At 44.2% G+C, this 23,972-nt stretch overlaps 1 protein-coding gene and 1 long non-coding RNA gene across 6 annotated transcripts in view; one reads left to right on the forward strand and one right to left on the reverse strand.

Moving 5' to 3' along the window:
* CLIC5 (chloride intracellular channel 5) overlaps positions 1-23,972 on the forward strand; it is a 197,000-nt gene that overhangs the window by 61,561 nt on the left and 111,467 nt on the right. For 2 of the 5 annotated variants that reach the window (XM_077999835.1, XM_001101601.5), the window contains exon 1: positions 2,765-3,048. The exons of 2 other annotated variants lie outside the window; for them this stretch is intronic. In XM_077999835.1, the coding sequence (XP_077855961.1) occupies positions 2,986-3,048 (63 nt within the window). In that variant the 5' untranslated portion in view covers positions 2,765-2,985. Of the gene's footprint in view, positions 1-2,764; positions 3,049-4,936; positions 5,063-23,972 lie in introns of those variants that run through there. One more of the 5 variants, XM_028847498.2, reaches the window with a different exon arrangement.
* Positions 433-7,961, reverse strand: LOC144340346 (uncharacterized). The gene is made up of 2 exons (XR_013416363.1): positions 5,199-7,961; positions 433-3,437 (listed from the first exon to the last, which is right to left on the reverse strand). It is a non-coding gene; the product is annotated as an uncharacterized LOC144340346 (long non-coding RNA).

The raw sequence follows: 23,972 nt of genomic DNA on the forward strand, positions 1-23,972 counted from the left end.
TTTTCTCTGGACAAAGCTGGAACTGACTCTAACCAATTATTCTTTAACATTAAAGGGTACAAAATAAAGTCCTTTTATCTTGAGCTCTAAGGCATAATATGAAATTGAAAATAGAAAATATGCGCAGAAATAGTTTATGGCCAAAGAAGGACTTTTTTTTTGCAGCATGAAGCTTTATAATATCAAAACTATAAATTATCTGCAGGGATGTCCAAATGGGAGATATTTCCTATAAAATGTTCTTGAAAGGAATCTGTCCAATTTTCTAATAGCAGTAGGTATTTGGAGAAGTTAAAATGAAAGTTAACTCTGATAGGTTTGGAATTAAGGAAAGGGAAATCATACCACACGTTGTTTAGATCATAGTCAAGGAAATGATCTAAAATACATGTAACACATTTTTCATTAAAACAAAAAACAAAAACCCTCAAGGCATTTTATGCATATAATTTTGTTTGCTACTACCACACTGCCATTAAGAATATTGCCCACACTTCAATGCAGGGATGTTTTGAGTCTGTGCATCATGCAGTGAAGGCACCAGTCTCCCTCTGTAACCTTGGTCCTTCCCTAAAGTATGTAGTCATTGGCTCAGAATGTACAACTGTGAAGGTGACCGTTTCTCTAAAGGCTTTGGTGATGTAAGCCTGAAACCAAGCAGGAGGAAAGCAATTAAACATCACCTTCATTAAGCTGTAATGTACCAAGAGGGTTGCACGTTAGGCTTGGTGACTGCTTTCTTCAGGAAGGAGGAATTTGCAACTAGAGTCTGTGGAGAAACAGCCTGCCATAAAGGGTAGTGAGGGCGCCTTTCCCTATTCTTTGCCTATCAGATGCCTGACCTTTCAGGAAGATTCAGCTAAAATGCCTTTGGCTCCATGAAGTCTTTTCCTCTCCTCACCCCAACCATGGTAAATAGCATCTTTACATGACAGCTCGTATAGCTCCTTCATCTTCCCAATTCATGTGGCAGCCTTAGTTTTCCTTTCATATAACTATTATTCTGAAAGGGATTTTGATCTCTGTTAAGACCGTTAAAACTATGTCTTCATTTTCTCAAAGTGACTTCCATAGTGTGCACTAAGAAAAGCAGTTTACAGAGCAGTTGAGAGGACAGGCTCAAGTCTGTCTGGGTTTAAATCCTGACTTCACCATTTCCTAGCTGAATGACTAGGGGTAAGTTACTTAAATAATTCATGTCTCAGTTTCCCCACTTGTAAAATTGGGATCATTATGCTATTTGTAAATATTATACAAGTTCAGACATGTAAAGTGCTCAACATTTTTGTCTAGCACATAATAAGTATTATTACTTATTTTTTATTAAGCAATGAATATTTTTATAAAGCTATGAAACAAATACATGTTTTTAGTAAGGCAAGACAGAGCACAAACAGGATTAATTAAAGAGAAGCCAAAGAAGACAAAGAGAATTCCACCAGATTCTGGTGCAAAAGATTCAGTAACTATTTTTTAAAGAAATGAAGGGTGGGAATGTCTGTTGGTACAACCACTTTAGAAAACCTATGGCAGTGTACACATAAGGAGAGCATTCTCATACACTACAACTCAACAAGTCCACTCCTAAGTATACATCCAAGAGAAAAGTGTCTGTGAATCCAACCAAAAGATGTTTGATAGAATATTCATGACAGAATAGTCATGATAGTCAACTGCACAAATGTCCATCAACAGAAAATGAATAAATAAGTGTGTCAGTGAAAACGGATGATACACAGCTACACATAGCACAATGGATGACTCTCACAAACATAGTAATGAGTGAAAGAAGCCAGACACCAACATTCCAGGCAAAATGATCCTATGCTGTCACAAGCCAGAATAATGGTTATCCTGGGACAGGAGAGAAGGGAGAAAAGATGTAGAGAGGAGAGAGCAGGAAGAGCTTCAAAGGGTGTTGCTAACATTTTATTCTTCTTCTGGCGCTGGTTACATGGGTGGGTTCAATTGTGAAAATTCATTGAGGCATACACCTAAGGTATGTGCATCTTTTCTGTGTTTGCATCCTACTTCACTAAAACAACCAGAAGAGAACAAGAATGAAGTAAGATCAGAAAATAGAGGAAGAAATAGAAAGAAAATGAAAGAAAGGGGAAGAAAAATAAACAAACCCAGAAGGCTGAAAGGCATGGATCCTTCCCTGAGCCGAACCTGACCCGGTTGACTCACCCCTCTGCTCCAGGCGCCACCCCGGCCCTGCCCCTCCCGGGCAACCTACTCTCCTTTTGCTCAGGCCAAGGATGGCAAGTGCCCCTTTTGTTGGGGGTTCTGAGCATCGCTAAGACAGGAAGGGCTTTCCAAGTGGGTAACGCTGGTAGTGGAGTAACTCGGAGGAGCTGACGCTTTATTAAAGAAACAGAAGACTTGAGAGCCATCTCCTCTCTTCCTTCCCCTTCCCTTTTCCCCTTCCTCTTCCCCTTCCCCTTCTCCTCGACTCTCTCTCCCTCCCCCTCATTATCAGCCCCCAGGACATGTGGCTTTGCCAGGGCCAGCTCTGTCCCCGCCTCCTGTCCTGCCGGGTCTTGGGGCGGGGGCCGTGGCCCGGCCCAGGCCGGAGCTCCCGGGGTGTCCCCGCTGCGTCCCCGCCCGGCTGACCCCGCCCTGCAGCCGTCGGCTATTTTGGGCGCGTTGGCGGCGGCGGGATCGCTGACAGTCGCGGATCCTGTGACACCTCCGGGCAGCCCGGCACTTGTTGCTCCCAGGACCTGTTGTCATCCCCTTAACCCGGCTTTTACCGTGGCCCCCTGCCTCCTCCCGGCTTCGCTCCTTTTCTTGTGAGCACCTGGGACACTGATCTCTCAGACCCCGCTGCCAGGGCTGGAGAAATAGATGGTTTTGTGAAAAATTAAACAGCGCCCTGAAGAAGGGCCCCACTGGGCAGCGGCAGGAAAGCAGAGTGCTGGCCCGGGCGCTGCAGAGGTGGCGCCTCCCCGGCCCGGGACGGTGGCCCCGGGCGCCAACGGCATGACAGACTCGGCGACAGCTAACGGGGACGACAGGGACCCCGAGATCGAGCTCTTCGTGAAGGTAGGTCGGAGTCCAGGCTCCCGCCGCACCTGCCGCACCTGCCGCACCTGCCGCATCTCCCGCCGGGGTCACGCACCAGAGCGCGGGGTGCACTGGACTTCGGACCCTCCCAGGGGGGCGGCGCGGAGCCCTGCGCTCCCCCGTGGCCTTTCCGCAGGCCAGCGCCCCGCTGCGAGGCTCCTGGGCGGAATGGAGGAAGGCAGGTTCCGGCAGGTGGCTATCTTCTCGGAGAGTTGACCTGCAGTTTGTCAACCCCCGCCCCCGCCTCCGCTGTCACCGCTGGGAGTCCGAGTCCAGAGCCCTGCCCGGGCGCGATTCGGGCTGGTCCTGAAAGATGTCCCCAAGTGTCGGGATGCCGCAGAACCTGGCTGGACCCGTGAACCTTTCCTCTAAAACGGGAGGAGGGGAGGGATGGGAGAGAAACGTTATTGACACAATTATCTTTGGCAAAGCGAAAATGACATTTCGTAAAATTCCCTTTCTCTCTTTTGCTCAGAGATCCTAAAATAAAAGCCAAGGAGACAAAAGTGTTTTCTTGCTTGGTGACTTGCAAAGCAGAAAGCAAGCTCTCCGTTCTCCGACGTTATTATTTTTGTCATAATCATAATTTTTCAAGGCAGTATCGAGGAAATGTTAGGCGTTTGGTAGTACGGAGAGCCTATCGTTCAACCTGATGCAGACAGGGATGAAGGAGCACAGTGCAAATTTAAATGAAGTCGCCTTGCTACCTGGACAGAAACTGCCTAATGTCAGAGCTGCTGTACTTTATTTGCAACCTGTAGGAGGAAGGATGGAGGCGAGGCCGCGGCGCCGTTTCCTGGTCCGCCGGTGTAAGGAGAAAGAAACATTTGATCAGCCCTTGGTGCAGACGATGCAGAAGTAGGGAAACCTGAGGCTGCGGGAGAGTAGCCTCCAGGGCTGAGCAGAAACAGTCGCCAGGACTTGGGGGAGGGGAAGTCGGGGACTGCCTGGGCGCCAAGACCTTTCACAAAGGGGGAAAACTCTCCCAGTGCAAAGTTTCCCGAGAAATATGCAGATCTCTGAGAAGGGAAGAGTCACTGGCGCCTGTCAGGGGCCTCCTGGCAGAATTTAAAAGGCGTAAATATTCCCTGGAATTGGGAAAATGTTATTTTGCCCCAAAAATCCTTTCTACAAGCTAATTAAATAGATGTTTTGCAAAAAATATGAGATCTACATATACCGTGATAACAATCCACGGTCCTTGGTACTTTCTGACTCCTAAAATATATAAAAATGAACTGTGACTTACTTTACACTTGGTACATGATCTGTCTCCATTGTCCCAGGCTACCACAAAGGTGTGTTAAATTTCTTCTGCTGAATTTTACATTCTTTGTGTTTATTTTTCAAGCTTACACCTGACATTTAGTGACACTTGCTTTCTTCAGCCTGTTCTCTTCCCACTGTGGTCCCTGTCTGCTCCTTTGGTTTCTGGGACTCCCCCACCCCCGCCCCAGGCAGGATTTCCAGGTCCATTGGCAGACCCAGGTAATAAAGGAGGTCATGTCTCATCTGATGCTGGCCAATGTTGGACCTTAGGGCAGCGGCGGGGGGGTGTTCTGAACCCCATCATCCAGGCCTGGGGCCTAGGGAGTGAACAGGGAGAGCTTTAACAGAGTCTTGCTGCTCTCCTTGAAGAAAGCGATTCTAGGACTTACTCAGATTCCCTGAGAGTAGGGAGTTTCAAGGTGTCAAGTTCCTGAAAGATATTTGAAACACAAATTGGTTCTTTAGAGCCAAAGGAGCCCTTTGCCCCACTCCTAGGTGTGGAGACCGATTCTATCCGCACCTTTGGAATTTTCTTGTTGGCAGTGTTGGAGAGTCTCTCCATTTATATAAAAACCTTACTGCACAATTTGCAGCGTTCCCCAAAGAATTCTAAAATGATTGTGTTATCATTTGTTTCTTCCCTAAAGGAAATCAATCCATGAGAGCCAGGCAGGCCTTCATGGCTACCTCAAAAACCAGATTGATGGGGAGATCAAAACATCAGGTATGAAAGTTGTTTTGACCCCTCCCTCAACCCCATTTTTTTTTTTGAGCTTCAGGTTAGCAATTCTCATTTACAAGTAAATGGCACAAGTAAAGGCTAGAAATATTGTGAAATAAAGATGCTGCCCAGGCCTTACCTGAACTGTGTCATTTGAGGGAAGTGATGTCATTGTGGACAGAATCACACTTTTCCAAAGTTTGGAGCTTCTCTGAAGTACATGATTCCCCATGAAAAAAAAGGCCTTCTTGTTGATGGTGTCAGGTAACTGAAGCGCTTTCTGCACGGCAGAGTGGGTTGGTTTCTATGAAGACTTCCAAGCAGGGTGGGTCCCACCCAGTTATAGTCATGACTTGGCCATTTTCAATACCCCCTTGGAAGGACCTCCCAACCTCTTGTTTCCACTGGGTGTACCACTCTAAATCACAGTCACCCAGTGAGTTTCACAAGGACGTGTAATTGTCTCCCATGTCAATTGATAGTCATTATCTCTTACTACTACTGCTGATAACGATGATAAGAAGACGGAAAGATTGCAGCATATTAGGACATTAAAAGTATGTTCAAATACCTTATCTCATTTGATCCTCAGCAACTTTATAAGGTTTGATTCACTCATGTGAGAGATAAAGAAAACAAATAAACTGGATTCATGGGGACCTCATGAGACTCGCTGTCAGAGCACTTGATGAGCTGCAGTTTGCTCTTCTTATAACAGCCCAGGGAACTAAGAATGATGATTTCCCCTGTTCTGTTGAACAATACATGTGCTCACAGAGAGTAGGTGAAATGCCTAAAGGTAGACAGCAGATAGCATTCAGATCCAGTCCTCAAATCTAACAGTTTAGACTCTGAATTTCTTGCTCTTTTCCTAACACCTTTATGTCAGGCCTAGTACCTTATTTTACGAAGTTAAGCTTTCAAGTGCCATCATGATGACAATTATTTACGTTATTAATCCATTCTAATGTGTTCACAGAATGCTTCCAAGGAGACTAACCCATTTCTGCTATGTACTCCAAGTTTTCCCTTTTGGGGAACATTCTAACAGTGGCTTTTAAGAGATTATTTCCCCACATTTTTAGTTTCTACAATAAGAAATGTTAGATCACATCAACTCTGATTCTAATGTTCCATAATACCTGTGGATGGGGCAGGGATTTGGAGACAGTATGTGAGTTCAAGTCTTGCCTCTGCTTCTAATTAGCTAAATGACCCTTAACAAATTATTTAACTTTCAGGAGACTCACTGGCCCCCTCTTAAAACAAGAGCATTTTATAAATAAGGAGACCATACAATTTATTGTCCAAACCTAGACATTTTTGAGAGTGAAAAGGGGATGATATCAATAATTAGGCTGGAGCCACAGGTATAACCCAGGATAGTTTGGGAGCAAATCAGGACATGTGGTCACTCTGGTTAGGAATATACTGTCATTACAGATTTGCTGTGAGGATTCCAAGGGAGCATATAGGTGAAAACACGTCGTAAGTTGAAAATTGCTATAAACACACTGACTTGAATAATGTTATGAGTCCCACGGCAGACTGAACCTTTCTGGATGTGCATGTCCCTGATTTGCCTTGGGAAACAAAGGCTTGGCTCCTTCCTCACTTGCAGGGATATTTTGAGAGTAAATGAGATCATATGTAGCTTGGACTTTGATCATAAGGGGAGGACAACAGGCTAGAGATAATGGCAGTGAGTGTGGTTTATTGAAAGAAATAGAGCAAGGAAGTAAAAGCAAAACAGAAAGCAATTTGAAAAGACAAACACAGGATGTGCTGTGTAGGTTAGATCAACGCATTCCACCCATTTTCATTGCTTCCTCCACTCCCAGTCTCACCCCGGGACCCCAGAAGTGACTATGATACAGACAAACTCGTCACGAATATCTCTTGCGCCAGGAACTGAGGTTTCAACAGAAACCAGTGGTTCTCAGCCTTCGCTACCTATTCAAACCATTGAGAGAGATTTTAAAACTTCTGATGGCAGTTTGCTCCCCAAGGCGATTACATCAGTGTCTCTGTGTGTAGGACCCTGAAACAGCGTTTTCATATCCACTCTCAGGTGACCCCAGTGTGCAGCCCTGGTGGAGAGTCACTGAGTCATAATCAGAGGCAGGTCCAATAATAGGCAGCTTCTGCCACCGCTGACATAGGTGGCCTTGCTAATGCTGATTAAATGTCCAGAACTTCTAACAGCCTCAGGGCATCACAGTCAGGAGTGTTGTTGATAGAAATCTAGCATCCAATCGGTGCCCAGTTAACAGATGCTGACGAACTATTAAGCCCTATCCACAGGACTCCAGAACAATCGTGTATAGGGTTGGTCTAGTCAAATAATCATCAATTCAGCATGCGGGAAGTAAAACAGAGTCCTGCTAATTGTCTGATGGAAACGACTAGTTATTTCATTTATTGAGTGGCCCAAAAGGTTCTGAGTGATGCAGGGTGCAATACAAGTTGTGGTGACTCGTGGTGTGGTCATCTGACTTCCAGAACAGATAGGAGCAGATCTTGTGGTGTCGCCTCTATGTCCCTGAGCTGCTGTGACTGCCTGGTCACCTTGGGCAGCTTGCCTAAGCATGAGCTCACTAGGTTTTTAAAGTTCCCTTCATCATGTTAAGCTACTGTGTTTTTCTTTCCCACTATCTCCAGGTTTTGATCTGTAGTCAATAATGCAATACACAAATTTGCCTGCCCTGCTATGGCAGTGAGTGCTTCTTCTCCTGGTAACATGTCCCTGGAGTGCTAGCCTCAAGGGTTGTATGATGCATATCTGAAGTGCACCAAAGGGTGGTGGGAGTGAGAACTGGGTCTGCAGAGGCTGATGCCCACTGCTAGTAGTATCAGCTCCTGCCTCCTTGATGACTTGTGTTGTCTCTTTGGGCGTTTATTGGCCCCCTCCACGCAAGACAAAGCGTCTGTCAATTTAGACAGTCAGTTAGGTCAAAAACTTCTCATTCTTGGTTCCCTTTGAGTTGTCAGCTGCTGGGCCCATGTTAGTAGTGGCAAGAGACGTGGTGGAAGAGTGAGACTTTGGTGTCAGGCTGTGGTTCACCAGTGTGTTGGCCAGGATGGGCTGCTTGACCTCTCTGGACCACAGATTTTTTTTTTTTTTAACCAGTGCAATGATAATAGCAGCAGCACATCTCTCATGGAGTTGGTGTGCGCATTTCGAGCTGAGTATGGATCTGGGTTATTAGTAAGACTTTCTCTGTAGGCTCCATGTAGCCCAATAAGTAAAGGTAAAGCCCTTGGGCCTCCCTCCCTTGATGTGTACAAGAAGTCAGAGGCTCAGTCCTACCGGCTGAATCTCACATCTCAGAACCAAGATACTTCTTGAAAGAAAATATAAGTTTCCAAAGCAGGTCAGTCAGGGAACTGGAAGAGAAATGTTCCCAATTGTTGGAGCTGACCCCTGAGAACACAAGCAGTCTGTCTCATTGCTGCAGACCAATGGCAGCTGAAGTACAGTGCAACCACCACTGGATCTGACTGCCTCTGACTGGACTGCTGCTCCGCAAGCTGGAGCCCAGTAGAGCCCATGTCTGGAGCAATGTGGTTGGCCTGACTGCGGGTTGGGTACAGATCCCTGACCCATTGGATTCTTCAAACTGAAGGGAAGTTGATTCCTCCTGTCAGTTGCTCCCTCATCTAAGAAAGCTCCTACATAACTCCTTCCCCAAGGCTCCTGGTAGCGGGACAGGGTACAGGATCCTCTTTGTTTTCAAGAGGATCCCTGGTTCTCTTTGCAGATTTTCCTACCCCCTCCTCAACAACCTTTCAGCTATGCATAACCATAGGTGCTCTCATCAAAAATACTCACACATGCACAAATATTATCTCTCAGTATTATGAGGAAAACGTTGTAGGCTCTCGCTCTGTGGTATCTATTAAAAAACTATTACCCAGAACACATCCTGAGTTGTATGTGTTATCAAGACTGGAGGAACTAGAGATAGTAAAGAAGCAAAGTGGTTAAGCATGAGTTTCCTAAGATGTAGGTCTGTAAAGGGCTCTCTCTACCCAGGGTGTCTTAAATCTAACACTGCTTGTGTTCTGAGGGGTCAGCTCCAACAGTCAGGGACATTTCTCTTCCAGTTCCCTAAATGACAACCTGCTTTGGAAACGTGTCTTTTCTTTCAAGAAGTATCTTAGTTCTGAGATGTGAAATTCTTTAAGGACAAATAAGATAAATAGCCTACTGTCTGAACTGAAATGAGTTCTTCCCTGTAAAAAGAAACGGAGTTGTTAACTTCTAGAAGTTCTCTCTAGCTCTGCTGGCATTGGAAGAGTCTTTGGAACCCCCTTATTGTAGCACTGGAGGTAAACCATGGGTAGGCTGGTGGTTCTCAGCCTTTGGGGCATGAAAGAGTCACTGCACATGCCTTCTTCACTTGTACCTGCCCAGGTCCTGCCTATAGAGATTCAGATTTAGGAGGGTCGGGTGAGGCCCAGGCATCTGTACGCTTAAAAAGCTACCTGCTGGTGATTCTGAAGCTCATCAAAGACTGAGAACCACTGGTGCAAACCATAAGTAAATAGGGCTGAACTACTCAGTGGAGCATCAAAAGGACAAAATATGGTCCAGTCCCTACTTGAAACAAGCATTTCACAGGATGGAGGAGGCCGAGGCAATATGCTGGTTCACATGAATCACTCCACATTGACCTCAGATAAACCAGAAAAGGGAGGAAAGAAATGCTTTTGACCTTTCTTTTGTAATTTTTCTTTTCTTCCTTTGTATATTTTTTAATATATAGGAGTGACACATAATTTTAAATGGCAATGCATGAAGGAGATAGTAAGATAAAGAATATAGGGAGTTAGGGGATAAAAGATAATCAATCAATAAATACATGAAAATACTTACAGAGCACCTACTCTGTGCCAGGCTCTGTGAAAGCTGAAGGGGGCTGGGGGAGATCAGAGAAGAAGATGGGCTCCCAGCAGCTCATAAGGGTGCCACTGAGGAGTGCAATGCAAACAGGCAGCAGTGGCACATGAGGGACAGGAATGAAATGAGTCATGCATATGATGGGACCAGTGTGGCCCAAATGGTGCCTCCAGGCCCAGCTTTGGGTAGGGTGGGACCTGAGTTATGTCTTGAAGAATGATCAGGATTCAGAGGTGACCAAAAGTGAGCAACCATGTCAGGTCCAGCAAAGGTGTGGAGATGAGGATGCTCAGGGCTTATGGGTACATGGGGTTGGCTGAAGCAAGTGGTATATGGAAGGAGCAATTGGAAACAGGACAGCAAAAAAGCCAACAACAGTAGAAGGAGGGGGCCTTGAATGGGAGGTAAGTGGTATCTGCTCCCTTGTAAGTAGTGAGAGTAACTGGAAGTGTCTACACACAATAGGAGATTGATTTGGGTTATGTTTAGAAAGATTCATAGCCGGACTTTGTGCTTTAGTGGGAAGATCAATGAACTCAAAGTATGATGGATACCCTAAACGTCCTGACTTTACCACTACATAATCTATGCATGTAACAAAATTGCTCATATACCCCAGAAATTTGTGCAAATGAAAAAAAATATATGGAAGAAAGAAGACCTGGATTCCAGGTCTGCCACAAACTGGTTGCGTGACTTGCTTTAAGATTAAGTCTATTTTTCCATAAAATGTGATCAACATTCATAAAACCATAGAATTTATTATTTGGAAAAGCTTCCAGAAGTCATCCAGTCTGACCTTCTCTGATGAGATAAGTTCACAATCTAACATTTTGGGGTACATGCTATGTGGGTTTAAGGAAGATTAGTGAGATAAAATGTGAGCTGCTGCTGTTTTTGCCATTGCTATTAGGGCTGCATTCACTGTGACCATGTTGGAATAAGGAGAGTCCTGAGGCAGAAGTCAGTGAGGAGGCTATTCCAGTGGTCCCATCATGAGGCCACATGAGTCCAAACGAGGGCCAAAAGACAGAGTGTGTTGTGGAATAGAGAAGTGAATACAAAATTAGGTGCATGCCTTGGAAGAAGCCTGTGCAAATACTGTCTATTAAGGGCACCAACACTGAAGACTCAGCAGTTTCCTGGATACATTCACCCCTGGATAGATTAGTGTCCACATCAAGAATGGTGCTATCTTTGATGGGCTTGACCATTACTGTCTAAGATATTGTCAATTGAAGAGTACAGACAAACTGAGCTTTTAGTTTCCTTTTAACTCTGAAAGCCTATATATCCTGTGAGGAAGGGAGTTGCTGTTCATTAAAATCATTTGGATTCGGAATGGTTTAATTTGAAGTACTGGCAGGTCAGTCCCGTGCAGATGTTCCTTAGAATGCTGGAGAATCAGAGCTGAGGATCAGAGGGTGTCAGGACTAGGGATGTTTATCTGAACTTCTGCTCAGAGCTACAGTTGACAGAGGAGGTCCCCCAGAGGAGAGCGCATGGAGAAGAAGTACAGGCCATGCTTTAAGAAATGTCTTTGGGGGCTGGGCGCAGTGGCTCACGACGACTGTAATCTCAGCACTTTGGGAGGCCGAGGCGGTCGGATCACGTCAGGAGATAGAGACCATCCTGGCCAACATGGTGAAACGCCATCTCTACTAAAATACAAAAAATTAGCCAGGCATGGTGGCATGCGCCTATAGTCCCAGCTTCTCAGGAGACTGAGGCAGGGGAATCGCTTGAACCCGGGAGGTGGAGGTTGCAGAGAGGTGAGTTTGCACCACTGCACTCCAGCCTGGTGACAGAGCAAGACTCTGTCTCAAAAAGAAAGAAAAAGAAAAAAAGAAAAAAGAAAAAAAAAGTTAAAAAAAGAAATGTCATTTGAGAGGGAGGAATGAGGCACATGAGGAGTTAGCCAAGGTGATCAAGCAATAAGAGGTAGGAAATAAATGCAATGTCCTAGGCGAAGGAAATCATATGAACAATGGCTCAGAAGCAAGACAAGTCCAGATGTGTCCCGGAAAACTCAGAGCTCTGCTTGGTTGTGGTGAAGAGGGTGTGAATGGATATTGGGAAGGCAGATAAAAATATAAGTAAGGGGCCAGGCGCGGTGGCTCATGTCTGTAATCCCAGCACTTTGGGAGGCTGAGGTGTGCGGATCACGAGGTCAAGAGTTTGAGACCAGCCTGGCCCATATGGTGAAACCCCCATCTCTACTAAAGATACAAAAAATTAGCCGGGAATGGTGGCACATGCCTGTAATCCCAACTACTTAGGAGGCTGAGGCAGGAGAATCATTTGAACCAGGGAGGTGGAAGCTGCAGTGGGCCGAGATGACGTCATTGCACTCCATGCTGGGCGACAGGGCAAGACTCTGTGTGTGTGTGTGTGTGTGTGTGTGTGTGTGTATATATATATATATATATATAGGCTCTGTCCTTCTGTCCTAATCTGTTTGAGCTGCTATGACAAAATACCATGAACTAGGTAGCTTATAAACAACAGAAATTTATTTCTCACAGTCCTGGAGGCTAGGAAGTCTATCAGCGCACCAGCGGATTTGGTGTCTGGTGAGGGCCACTATTTGGTTCGTAGCTGGCACCTTCTCACTGGGTTCTCACATGGTGGAGGAGGAGAACTCTATTCTCTTCAGCCCCTCATGAGGACACTAATCCCATTTGCGAGGGTTCTGCCCTTGTGACCTAATCACCTCCAAAAGCCCACACCTGCTAATGCCATCACCTTAGAGATGAAATTTTAACATAAGAATTCTGGGGGAGACACCAACATTCAGACTCTAACAGATCGTATCATGAAGTATCTCTGACGGCAGCTGGGGGATCCAGACTTTTGTTTATAAAGTGGAAGATTGCTGTGCCCCTACCTGCCTATGGAGCAACTGTAGTTTAAAAGGGAAGTGCTTAATTATCTAAATATGGTGTACCTGGCCCTGCATCTGAGGAGGGGTGTTTTGGCGTGGGAGGCCTTTGCAGCACGTCTTGGGTTACCCACAGGCTTTGGTGTAGAAATCTGGTGCTGGTTACCCCACATCCTATATCAACCTCTATGGACCTTGGGTTGATGGTTTCTTTTCCACTTTTGTTTAACATTATTCTATGGTAAGGGGTAAAAGAAACAAGTGTCTGACTGGAGGAGAAATAACACAAAAGGGGAAGGAGGGGAGGATGTGCAGTGAATGGAGTCCAACTGGGAACCCATTACCTAGAATAGAGACGAAGTAAACACCATGTCCCAGTTACTCTCTTAAACATTCAATTTGGGAGGTTGTCATGGCAACAGATAGAGGTTTCTTGATCCAGCCCAAGGCTCCTCTCCTGTCAATGTCCAGTTCTGCTTCCTAATGCTGCCAGAGTGCATAGGCCCTGTCAACACCAAGGGTGAAGGCGAGGAGCCATCTCACCTGCCTTTTATTCATTTGTACATTTGCTCTCTGCCGCATTTTATAGTCATAGCATAAAATCTAGAGACAGCAGTCTTTGGAATTTGCCCTTGAAACCAGAGGAGCCATATGTCCGTGGCCCTTTGTCACAAATGCCTCAGGTTTTTCTTGTGGAATTGAGGGTTCTGGGCAGGCTCTGGGAGAGGGGAGCTGTGTGGGAAAAGTTATGTGGCCTTTCCTCATTCAGGTACTTTGTGAATATAACAGGGATCTGATCTGTGTGGCAGGATTATTATTATGAAGTCAAATAGGATAAGAAACATGAACCCCTTTTGCAAACTACAGTCTTCACTGTTCATATGTCAGGCACTGTCCTGGTTGGTATAGGCCAACTGCTGAAACAGCAACCTGCCAACTTGTTCACACAGTAGCTCAATGCAGTGTTTGGTGAGTGGCCTCCCTCCACACTGCGGTTCTGCCACCCTACGGGACTGCCAGCTCCTCTACTGGGCTCTCTACCGTCAGCCAGCACAGGGAAGATTGAAGTTGGAGGACAGCATGGTAGGTTTGCATTGTCAAATCACTTCCACCCACTTTCCATAGTCCAGAGCTCAATCCTGTGGCTATTCCTCTATGTAGGGGAAGCTGGGAAATGTCATCTAACTGTGTTCCAAGGAGAGAAAGGAAGCAGGTTTGGAGCTAGTCTCTACCATAGAAACTAAGTTATGTATTCTTGTTTCCTACTACAAGCTGGCATCCTACCTGCAGCCTCTCTCACCTCTTGTCCACCATGCTTAATACTGTCCACTTAATCTTCCTAAAGAAGAATCTTCCCCTTTATCACATCTATTCCCCATCTTCTAGATCAACTTCAACAGCTTCCACCTGATACTGAAGCTATTCTTGCATTCCTTTTCCCAGTGTTATTTCCCATATTTGTTAAAATGGTTCCTTCTGTGTCCATACAGTTTTTTGAAGCATTTCTGAGTCTCTTATCCTTTAAGGAAGGAAGATAGTTAATCCTCTCACCCATCAGGTGACTTGTCAGGTGCCTGATGGGTTCCTCTGTACAAACTTAGAAACATGGAGATCCAGACTCCATACCTGACCACTCTCCACCAGAACAGGGTTTCCCAGTCTTGTACAAGCATAAGAACTACCTGGGGCATTTTCCAAACTCCAGCCCAAATGTGTGAATCAGAGTGTTCAGGGAAGGAGGTCCCAGATATCTGCAATTTAACAAGTGCTGCCGGTGATTCTTGTGCCCGGCCTAGTTAACGGAACACTATCCTTAACCTAACCAGGGCCCATGGGAGTATCCAAAATCCACAAGGGTGAGTCTAACAGTGGAAATTTAAAGCCCTGTGACATTCAAATGTAGGAGAGATTTGGTAGGCAAGCGGTCTTCTACTGCTCTCAGGTCACCCTGAGGTATATAGCACCTCAGTCATTTTATATAGTGACATTTAGCCTTAGGTTCTGCTCCATGGCCCGTGGAATTACACAAACAGTTGCAGCCTTGTTTACTGTTTTGTTGGTGTTGGTGGTGGTGGTGTTGTTTTTGCAAAGCTACTCATCCCTATCCTCAAAGTATGAGGTTCTTGAAGAGGAGAATGTTGGGAAAGAGATAGCAGGGATGGAAGAGGGCAAAGAGTAGGTGAGACAGAGGAGCATTGAAGTGGCTTATGATACAGAAAACCCAGTCTTCAAACCCCAATCCTCTTTGGGCCCATGAGCCGTGTCTCTGCATTTTCAGAAGTCGGAGAATCAGTTTGGAAACCAAATAACAGCAACAGTGGCTAACTGCTATTCTGAACACCTTAGTTACGCTGATTCCTTGAATTCCATGGAGTAGGTCTTGGTGCTATTCCCAATTTACAGATGAGGAAGCTGAAGGTCAGACTGAGTCCCCTCTGGATAAATGCACAGAGCTAGAACATTGTAGAGCCTGGCTTCAAACTTCATCCCCTGGCATCAGAATCTGTGCTCTTTCCTGCCTCACTTTACCCAGCCCCTTGTAGCTTAATAAGGAGAAATTGCTGCACTAAATCAGAAGGCATTTTTCCAATGGTGAGCAAGAGTGAGATGACCTTGCCTTTCTTTAATTCTCCACAGATGGCAGTGAATAGTCCAAGGTAAAGGTCAGATTCCAACACTTAAGACAAGCAAGCAGGGCAATTACTAGATAGGGTGAGTCAGAGCTGCCTAAAGACCCACCTGTTCTAGAGTCTCCTTCCCACTTCTCTGCCATAGTGACATGAACTCCATTCTTTGATCAACCCCTTTGGATTAAGGAATGTTCCTTAGAGGTCCTTTAAACAATATACATATGCTACTCATAGTGAGCTACCTATGGATGCAGTAGCCCCAGCTGACACATTAGCTGGGATTACTTTATCAGGTCAGTAGGCAGAAGGAAGAGGACCAGAAGGAAGTAGGTAAAAGAGACCAGGAGTATCGCATGCCACTGGGAAAAAAAAAGTGTACCCATTGTGCATTGTGGGGGTGGCCACCAAGAGCAGATTTTGTCCCCTGGCCAGTTTGCCCAAGAGGTGGCCTTGGCCCAAGTGTGTCAGTCAGGATTCTAGAGTAAGCTTTGAAAATCATCTTTGAAAGGATGAAGCCCTTGACTTGAGAGAAATCTTATGTCTATTCCAGTCGACTCTTCTTCCATTACTAAGACCTAGACTCATTTACAGATATGTATGGCAGAGTCCCACAATTAAAAAAAAAAATACAGACTATTCGCCAGGCACTATAAAGGTGAGATATAACAATAAATCTAAAGAATTTTATAATATTGTCCATGGAATTCAGTGGATTCCATCAAGTCCTCGCAGGATTCTAGCAGCTTCATTCCTCCTCAAGGCCCAGACAAGTTAGGCTGTTATAGCACCACATAGGAGACTGAAAGCAGGGGTGAGAATAAAGCTGCTGCTGAGTTGAGTTTACTCCCTGGCAGGGAGGGGAGGGGTGTCCAGCCTCACTGCTAGGACTTTCCGAATCATTCTAAGACACCTGGCATGGTCAAGGGTAGCAGGATCAGGAAAGGATTATAATAGATATAATTTGTAAAGCATCTCTCTCCTATGCACCAGACATTGTGGTGACATTCTGTTTAATCTAGTATCCCTACTCCTTTAGATATATTGTGATTGTTTTACATGCGAAATCTGGCTTCTGAAAGGTTAGGTGTTTTGCTGAGGGTCCCATGGAAAGTGGCAGAGTTGGGGTTCAAAGCCAGGTCTGACTAACTCCAAAACCCTTTAATGTATGTTCGTAATTAAAGACAATAAAAATGAAGTCAAGGTGCTTGAAATGCACTTTTCCATGCGGCAGCTGTTTACTGAAGCCTACCAGGTGCCAGGCCCTGGGTCTTGTGGGGGAAGTCAATTGGGCCCTGGCAGAACTTGCGGCCTGGGGGTCTGGGAAAGTGGCAGCCACTGGGCATTTGGAAGGACTGCAGGGGGAGGGCAAGAACGAGGCTATGGGAGCTCCAAACCAAGGGACATGGTATCAGGAAAGCACTGAGCAGAGTTTGGCAGCACAGGCAGGGAAGAAGTTGGGGTTCAATTCAAGTGTGCAATTAGGGAAGAGGCCCAGCTAAGCTCAGGCAGAGAAGAGGGAGAAAGCCATCCACCTCTTCCCCTCTCTCTCCTGTAGATCTGTTGCCAGGTCAGATTCCAGAGCAGGTGATAGAGGGACACCAGGCTCTCCACCCTGGCAAGACCCCAGGACCCTCTCTTGGTACTCACCTCCCCCAGGAGAGTAAGGACACTGCTGGAGAAAAACCATGGACTATCTCTTCTGGTTCCTCTCCCAGTTTAGGTCACCCTAAAGGTTGATAAGAGGCTTATCTAGGCCTAACACTCCTCAGAAAACATTTTTCATCTGTGTGCCAAGAATTGCTCTGACTAGGGCGAGGCACTTTTCATTCCAGAGTGGGAGAAAAATGCCTCTCAAAGGGAATGGCTTGTTGGTGAACACTGTGGAGTGAAGGAATACCCAGGCTTCATTTTAAAGAGTGGTTATCAGATGCACCTAGTTGATGAGAGGTTTGTGACGTAGGGGATGGTCAATGAAGAGCTGGAAAAAGAGACCCTGTGATATGGTTTGGCTCTGTGTCCCCTCCCAAATCTCACCTCGAATTGTAATAATCCCCATGTGTCAAGGGAGAGATCCGGTGGGAGGTCATTGAATCTTGGGGGTGGTTTCCCCCATGCTGTTCTCGTGATAGTGAGTGAGTCTCACGAGTCTGATGGTTTTATAAGCATCTGGCATTTCTCCTGCTGGCACTCATACTCTCTCCTGCTGCCCTGTGAAGAGGTGCCTTCTGCCATGATTGTAAGTTTCCTGAGGTCTCCCCAGCCATGCAGAAAGGTGAGTCAATTAAACCTCTTTTCTTTGTAAATTACCCAGTCTTGGGTATTTCTTCATAGCAGCATGAGAACGAACCAATGCACTGGGGATGGAAGACAAAGACAATCTGTGTCATGGCTCTGCTCCTTGGGATCGGTACTGACTTCCCATCAGCTGGGTTCAGATGAACAGGTGGTAATAACTGAAAACGGTGATCCTGAAGTCACAAATCAGATGGATCCTCCCCTCATGGTGGCGGTCTCCTTCAAAGGAGCATGTGCACCATTATCCTATTATTACACAGACATACACAGTATGTGTGTGTATTACGTGTATACAGTTAAGCTCCAAACAACACGGGAGTTAGGGGCACCAACCCCTCCATACAAGTTGAAAATCCACGTATAACTTTTGACTTCCTAAAATCTTAACTACCAATAGCCTACTACTGATGGGAAGCCTTATGATAACATGAATAAGCAACACACATTTTGTAGGTTATGTGCATTATATGTGGTATTCTTACAATACAGTAAGGGGATAAACAAAAATATTATTAAGAAAACCATAAGGAAGAGAAAATAGATTTACTATTCATTAAATGGAAGTGGGTTATCGTAAGTCTTCATCCTCCTCATCTTCACATTGAGCAGGCTGAGTAGGAGGAGGAGGAGGAGGAAGAGAAGGGGTTGGCCTTATTCTCTCAGGGGTGACAGAGGTGGAAGATCCACTTATACTTATCCATGTATAAGTGGGTCTCTGCAGTTCAAACTTGTGTTTTGCAAGAGTCAACTGTATACACACACACATAATATACAGGATACACATATAAATTTTATGTATATATATAATATGTATACATATACTTTTCTCCTGAGATTTGAGGTCCAAAACTGAAATAACCACATCCACATAGTATTTGGCACACACCATGTACCCAGCAAATGATATTGCTGTGTAAATCCATAACCATCTTTGCATTTATTTTATATTTACCAATTGTCAAGTAATAGAGCATTACAGTGGAGTTCAGGAAACTTGATTTTTGGTTCTGCTTTCTGCCATTCTGTTATTTTCAACTGGCAGCTTGGGTTTCTTCATCTCTAAAATAAAAGGATTGGATAAAATGATACCTGAGGTCCCTTTCAGCTCTAAAAGTTGATTCTTTGTGTGTACCTCACTGTGTAAGGTCCCATGGGAGGTTCCAAAAGGACTCTGCTCTCAGGGAATTTACAGTATACTTGGTGAAGGGCCTTGGAGCTCCCATAGCCTAGGTTGAGGTCAGCAAATGTTCTCTGTAAAGAGTCACAGGGTGAATGCCTTAGACCTTAAAGGTCTAAGTCTATACAGTCTCTGTTGCAGCTACCCAACTATGCCATTGTAGTATAAAAGCAGCTGTAGACAATATGTAAACAAATGGACATACTTGTGTTCTAGTAACTCCTCGTCTACAAAAACAGGTGTGGGTTGACCCCTGACCTAGGTACCCTACTAAGAAGGAATTGAACTGAATGTGGCATGATGCTTACAGCTGTGGATTTGGCCTTTGCTGCAAATGGTGATGAGGTTGGAGGAGCTGCCTTCAGTGGGAGTGGCCATATTCACCTGTCACTGTCCGTTCCATGAAGCACTGAGATCTGGCAACCTCGGGGTTGAGTTGTAAAACGAAACACTCTGAATTACTTGGAGAACATTCTGATGTGAATCCAGGTTATTAATATTCCTATCCTGCATGTGTTGAAATATTCACAGGGGCTGAGGCTTAGGACTTTGTTGCCAGGTCCATAGAAAAGTTTCTGTGGTTGCAGACCCAAGTCCTCATGTGGGAGACCTGGATGAAGGCAGAACTCATTCCCTGATTCTACCACTATGCCTTTTCTCACTTCCCCTGCACTTGGGGTGCTATTCTGACAAATCATTCCCTTGATATTTATTGCTTAGCCTCCTGGCTCCTGCCAAGCCACGTGCTGCTGACACATGCTGCTCCTCTGAGCAGTATCCTAACATCTGTGTGCTGGGACATAGCCACCTGCCTATGGGAAGGTAGCTAGTCTTCCCTAGTGGGAACTCACAGCAGGTCTTCCCAGGATGTCACCATGTGAAAAATATAATGATTACCTCATTTCCAAACCAATTTTGCACACCAGGTGAGACAGCCAAGCCACTCAAACAGGAAAGCCATTCTGTGAGGCCCCAGACAACCACTCCCAAGGACAGATTACCTGAGAAAGGAGAATACTGTCTTATGAGGTCATGCATTCCTAAAGGTAAACACTCGGGGCAGTTTCTGCTCTTGACTCCCCTACACTCTTGATCAAGATACTTGGCCTCTCTGGGGAATTTTTCAACCATGAAACAGATGGAACCACATTCCTGGGCCTGCTGGGTGCTGGCCTTAATTCAGATTGTATAAACTCATGGAATCTGCTTATAGTCTCTGGCTTTGGTTAAGTTACTTTGGTTAACTTTCACATTAGCCACTTTCATTGTGTGTGTGTGCATGCCTAATTTCCTCATGTTCCAGGCCTTTTTCCATAGTCTCAAATGCCATGATCTGGCAGGAAATTGGTTCTTTCTTATGCCAACAAGTAATAATAAAGGGCACTTTTGCCCACTATTCATATGTTTGTATTTTGGGAGTATTTTTTAACTGATTTTGTTGCTGACGTATGTAGTAGACGTTTGTCCTTCTTCATTGCTACCCGGTGCCATTTGAACATGCTTCTTAGGCCCAGCATCTTCAAGGCAGAAGCCAAGAACTGGCTTTCTAACCCCATTTCTCTTTTGCTTAATTTAGCTAAAGTGAGTTCTGTGGTTTGCAACAAAGAGCCCAGATCATTATTTCTTTTCTTTTCTTTCTTTTTTTTAGTTCTGGGGTACATGTGCAGGATGTGCAGGTTTGTTACATAGGTAAACATGTGCCATGGTGGTTTGCTGCACCTATCAACCCATCACCTGGGTATGAAGCCCAGCATGTGTTAGCTATTTTCCCTAATGCTCTCCCTCCCCGTATCCCAGCCCCCAACAGGCCCCAGTGTGTGTATGTTGTTCCCCTTCCCGTGTCCATGTGTTCTCATTGTTCAGCTCCCACTTGTAAGTGAGAACATATGGTGTTTGGTTTTCTGTTTCTGTGTTAGTTTGCTGAGGATAATGACTTTGAGCTTCCATGTACCTGCAAAGGACTTCATCTCATTCCTTTTTATGGCTGCATAGTATTCCATGGTGTATGTGTACGACATTTTCTTTATCCAGTCTCAGATTATTATTTCTTTAGAAAAAAAATTATAAATGGAATTTTCTTTTGACTCTTATAGATCCTATGATATTAATTGTAATACCTAATTTGAGTGCTTCTAAATGTCTCATTAGGATGTTTAGCACCAAAGATTTCTTTTACAAGTTCAGTAAATTATTTAGGATGCTTTTAATAGAGAAAACAGAAATGTCAATCCAGTATCGTAGGTAGGGCTTGTATGCACACAGAATCATCTGAGTTGCTGGGCCAGCCTTGGGAGGCCTGTGTAAAGCAGATGACACTGTGAATTCTTTCTCCTCCCTCTCCATCCTCTCTTCTGTTACCCAAGTGAAGGCTTCTCACTGAGTGAAATCAAGTTATAAAACTTTCTGAAAGCCTCCTTCAAGGGAAAAGAACAATAGTAATAACAGCTAACATTGACTAAATGCTTCCTATGTGTGTTCTAATAGCTTTATGTGAATTTTTTTTAATGTGATAGGATTTTATTCAATTTTACCCATATGGGTTGCTAATTTCTAGCAGTAAATTAGAGGCTGTAATTCTTGTTAACAATATAAGGCAAAAGTTATTTTTTTAAAACAACAATCATATTGTTATGTTTAATCCATATTTTTCATGAAAGTACCTGTTAAAAATATCCTTGTAAATTTTTTAAACAAAAGCTCAAAAATTTTGTTGTCATTGCCATTAGTGTCTTCTTTGAGTGCACGCTGGGTCTGCATAACAGATTTTAGAATATATCAAGGCACATCCTCAATCTGCTGAATCTAATCTGTGTTTAACACACACCCAAAATACAAAATACTAGCTGCATTCTGCTCCCTTCTGTAATACCCACAGTAAGTCTCTGTCATTACCCACAACTGCAGTAATTCTAGAAGCTTTATGTGAATTTATCATTTAATCCCCACAACTCTATGTATTAAATACTATTATTAGGATTGTATAGATGAGGAAACTGAGGCACTAATGATTAAGTGGCTTGTTGAAGGCCACACAGCTTATACATGTTCCTAACCTATCACCTCTCCTAAAGAGTGGCCAGAGGGGCCAATGTGGTCTGCCTGGTGTCTGGGGGTGAAGGAACAGTGTTCCCTGGCTACCTTGAGTTTTGTTTTTTTTAAATTCTTTCTTTAATTTCTTTCTTCCCATCCCTTTTCCTGAATACTATAGTAGGCTTGAATATTGAGAATATACTAACAGAACCTGTTCACTTTACATGTCCCAAGTTTATATGAAAATTTAAAAAGGAAAAGGGCTGATATATATATATATATATATATATCATTATAGTTCTAATGTATATAATATATATATCTCTAATATATATATAATATATATATTAGTTCCCTTTAATTATTTTCTGGTGAGAGAGTGAATGGGTGAGGGCAAGAGCAGACATAATTGTGACCAAGTGTCGAGGATAGGAAGCGTGAAGGAAGCTTCAGCAGTGGTTGGAGGGAGGTCGAAGGTGTGGGCGCTGGGCACCCTCTGTGGGTCCATGGACACTGTGCCCAGTTGACTTCCTTTACTTGCCCAGATTTATCTGCTTCTTTCACCACTCTTGATACATGGTGTTGGGTAATACATGGCCAGTTTTTTTTTTTAATTTTTATTTTTTACTTTAAGTCCCGGATACATGTTCAGAATGTGCAGGTTTGTTCCATAGGTATATGTATGCCATGGTAGTTTGCTGCAACTATTGACCCATCCTCTGAGTTCCCTCCCCTCACCCCTCACCCCACAACAGGCCCTGGTGTGCGTTGTTCCCCTCCCTGTGTCCAGGTGTGCTCATTGTTCAGCTCCCACTTATGAGTGAGAACATGCAGTGTTTGGTTTTCTGTTCCTGTGTTAGTTTGCTGAGGACAATGGCTTCCACTTCATCCATGTCCCTGCAAAAGACGTGATCTCATTCATTTTTATGACTACATGGTATTCCATGGTGTATATGTACCACATTTTCTTTATCCAGTCTATCATCGATAGGCAAATAAATGCCCAATTTAATGCTCATGTCATTCACTACTTGAGTAACAACATGTAAGACAGTTAACTGTTATCCTTACCCTCAGCCTGTTGAATTCCCATCTGGTCAGGCTTCACTGAAGATGTGGTCTTGGTGGGGATATCTGCTGACCATGAGCCCTGCCTTTAGTCAACCACATGGAGAAATGATTTGACTTATTTGTGTCAATCTCAAGAAAAAAGCTGAGGGTTGATTTTAAGATTTTAAGTGGAGAAGCCAACTTTAGCTTAACACATCAAAGAACTTTCTCAAAATAAAACTTCCCCAACAGAGCAATGGGATATCTTGAGAAAGGTGGTGAGTTTCCCATAAACAGATGTATTTTAACAGAGGCTGAATGATTTCCACACGGCTTGCTATAGAAAATATTCATGTATTTGGGCCCAACACATAGTACTGGGCACGTAGTAAGTGTACATTAACCAATAGCAATTGTTAGCAAGTTTGTTCCCACTCTAGTGGCCCATGTTTTCACCTTCTCCTTAGTTTACAGTTTTATTTAAAAAGGAAAAGTGAAAGTGGTCAGTACCTCTGTTATGTGAAACTTTGTCAGGGTTAGAAATGTGATTGAACGATGCTGTGCTTTTGTAGTGCTAAAGTTACTCAGAGTAGCAAGAGAGGGATTTTCTCTCCCGTGTCCTGTAGTTGATGTAACTCACACAAATTTGAGGTCCTCAGATATTTATCCGGTTTATGTTGTAACAAAATTGAATTGAAGATATTTGAAAGCGGATGCATTGATCTTTACTTCCACATTCTCTACAAGTCTTTGTATAAAGCTAAGCATTTTGAGTTGCAAATGAGATTTTCAGAGCTTGATTGATTGTTGAATAAAGTCTTGCCCACCATAGTGATCATATTTATAAAATATTAAACATGCTAATGGTTCCCTTTTGTCCAAAATATATTTTGCTCAGTTACTTTAAAATAGATGTGAGAACTTCATAGTTTGCAGTGGCAATGTAG

The sequence above is a fragment of the Macaca mulatta genome, chromosome 4 (genome assembly GCF_049350105.2).
Source record: "Macaca mulatta isolate MMU2019108-1 chromosome 4, T2T-MMU8v2.0, whole genome shotgun sequence".
NCBI classification, from domain to species: Eukaryota; Metazoa; Chordata; class Mammalia; order Primates; family Cercopithecidae; genus Macaca; species Macaca mulatta.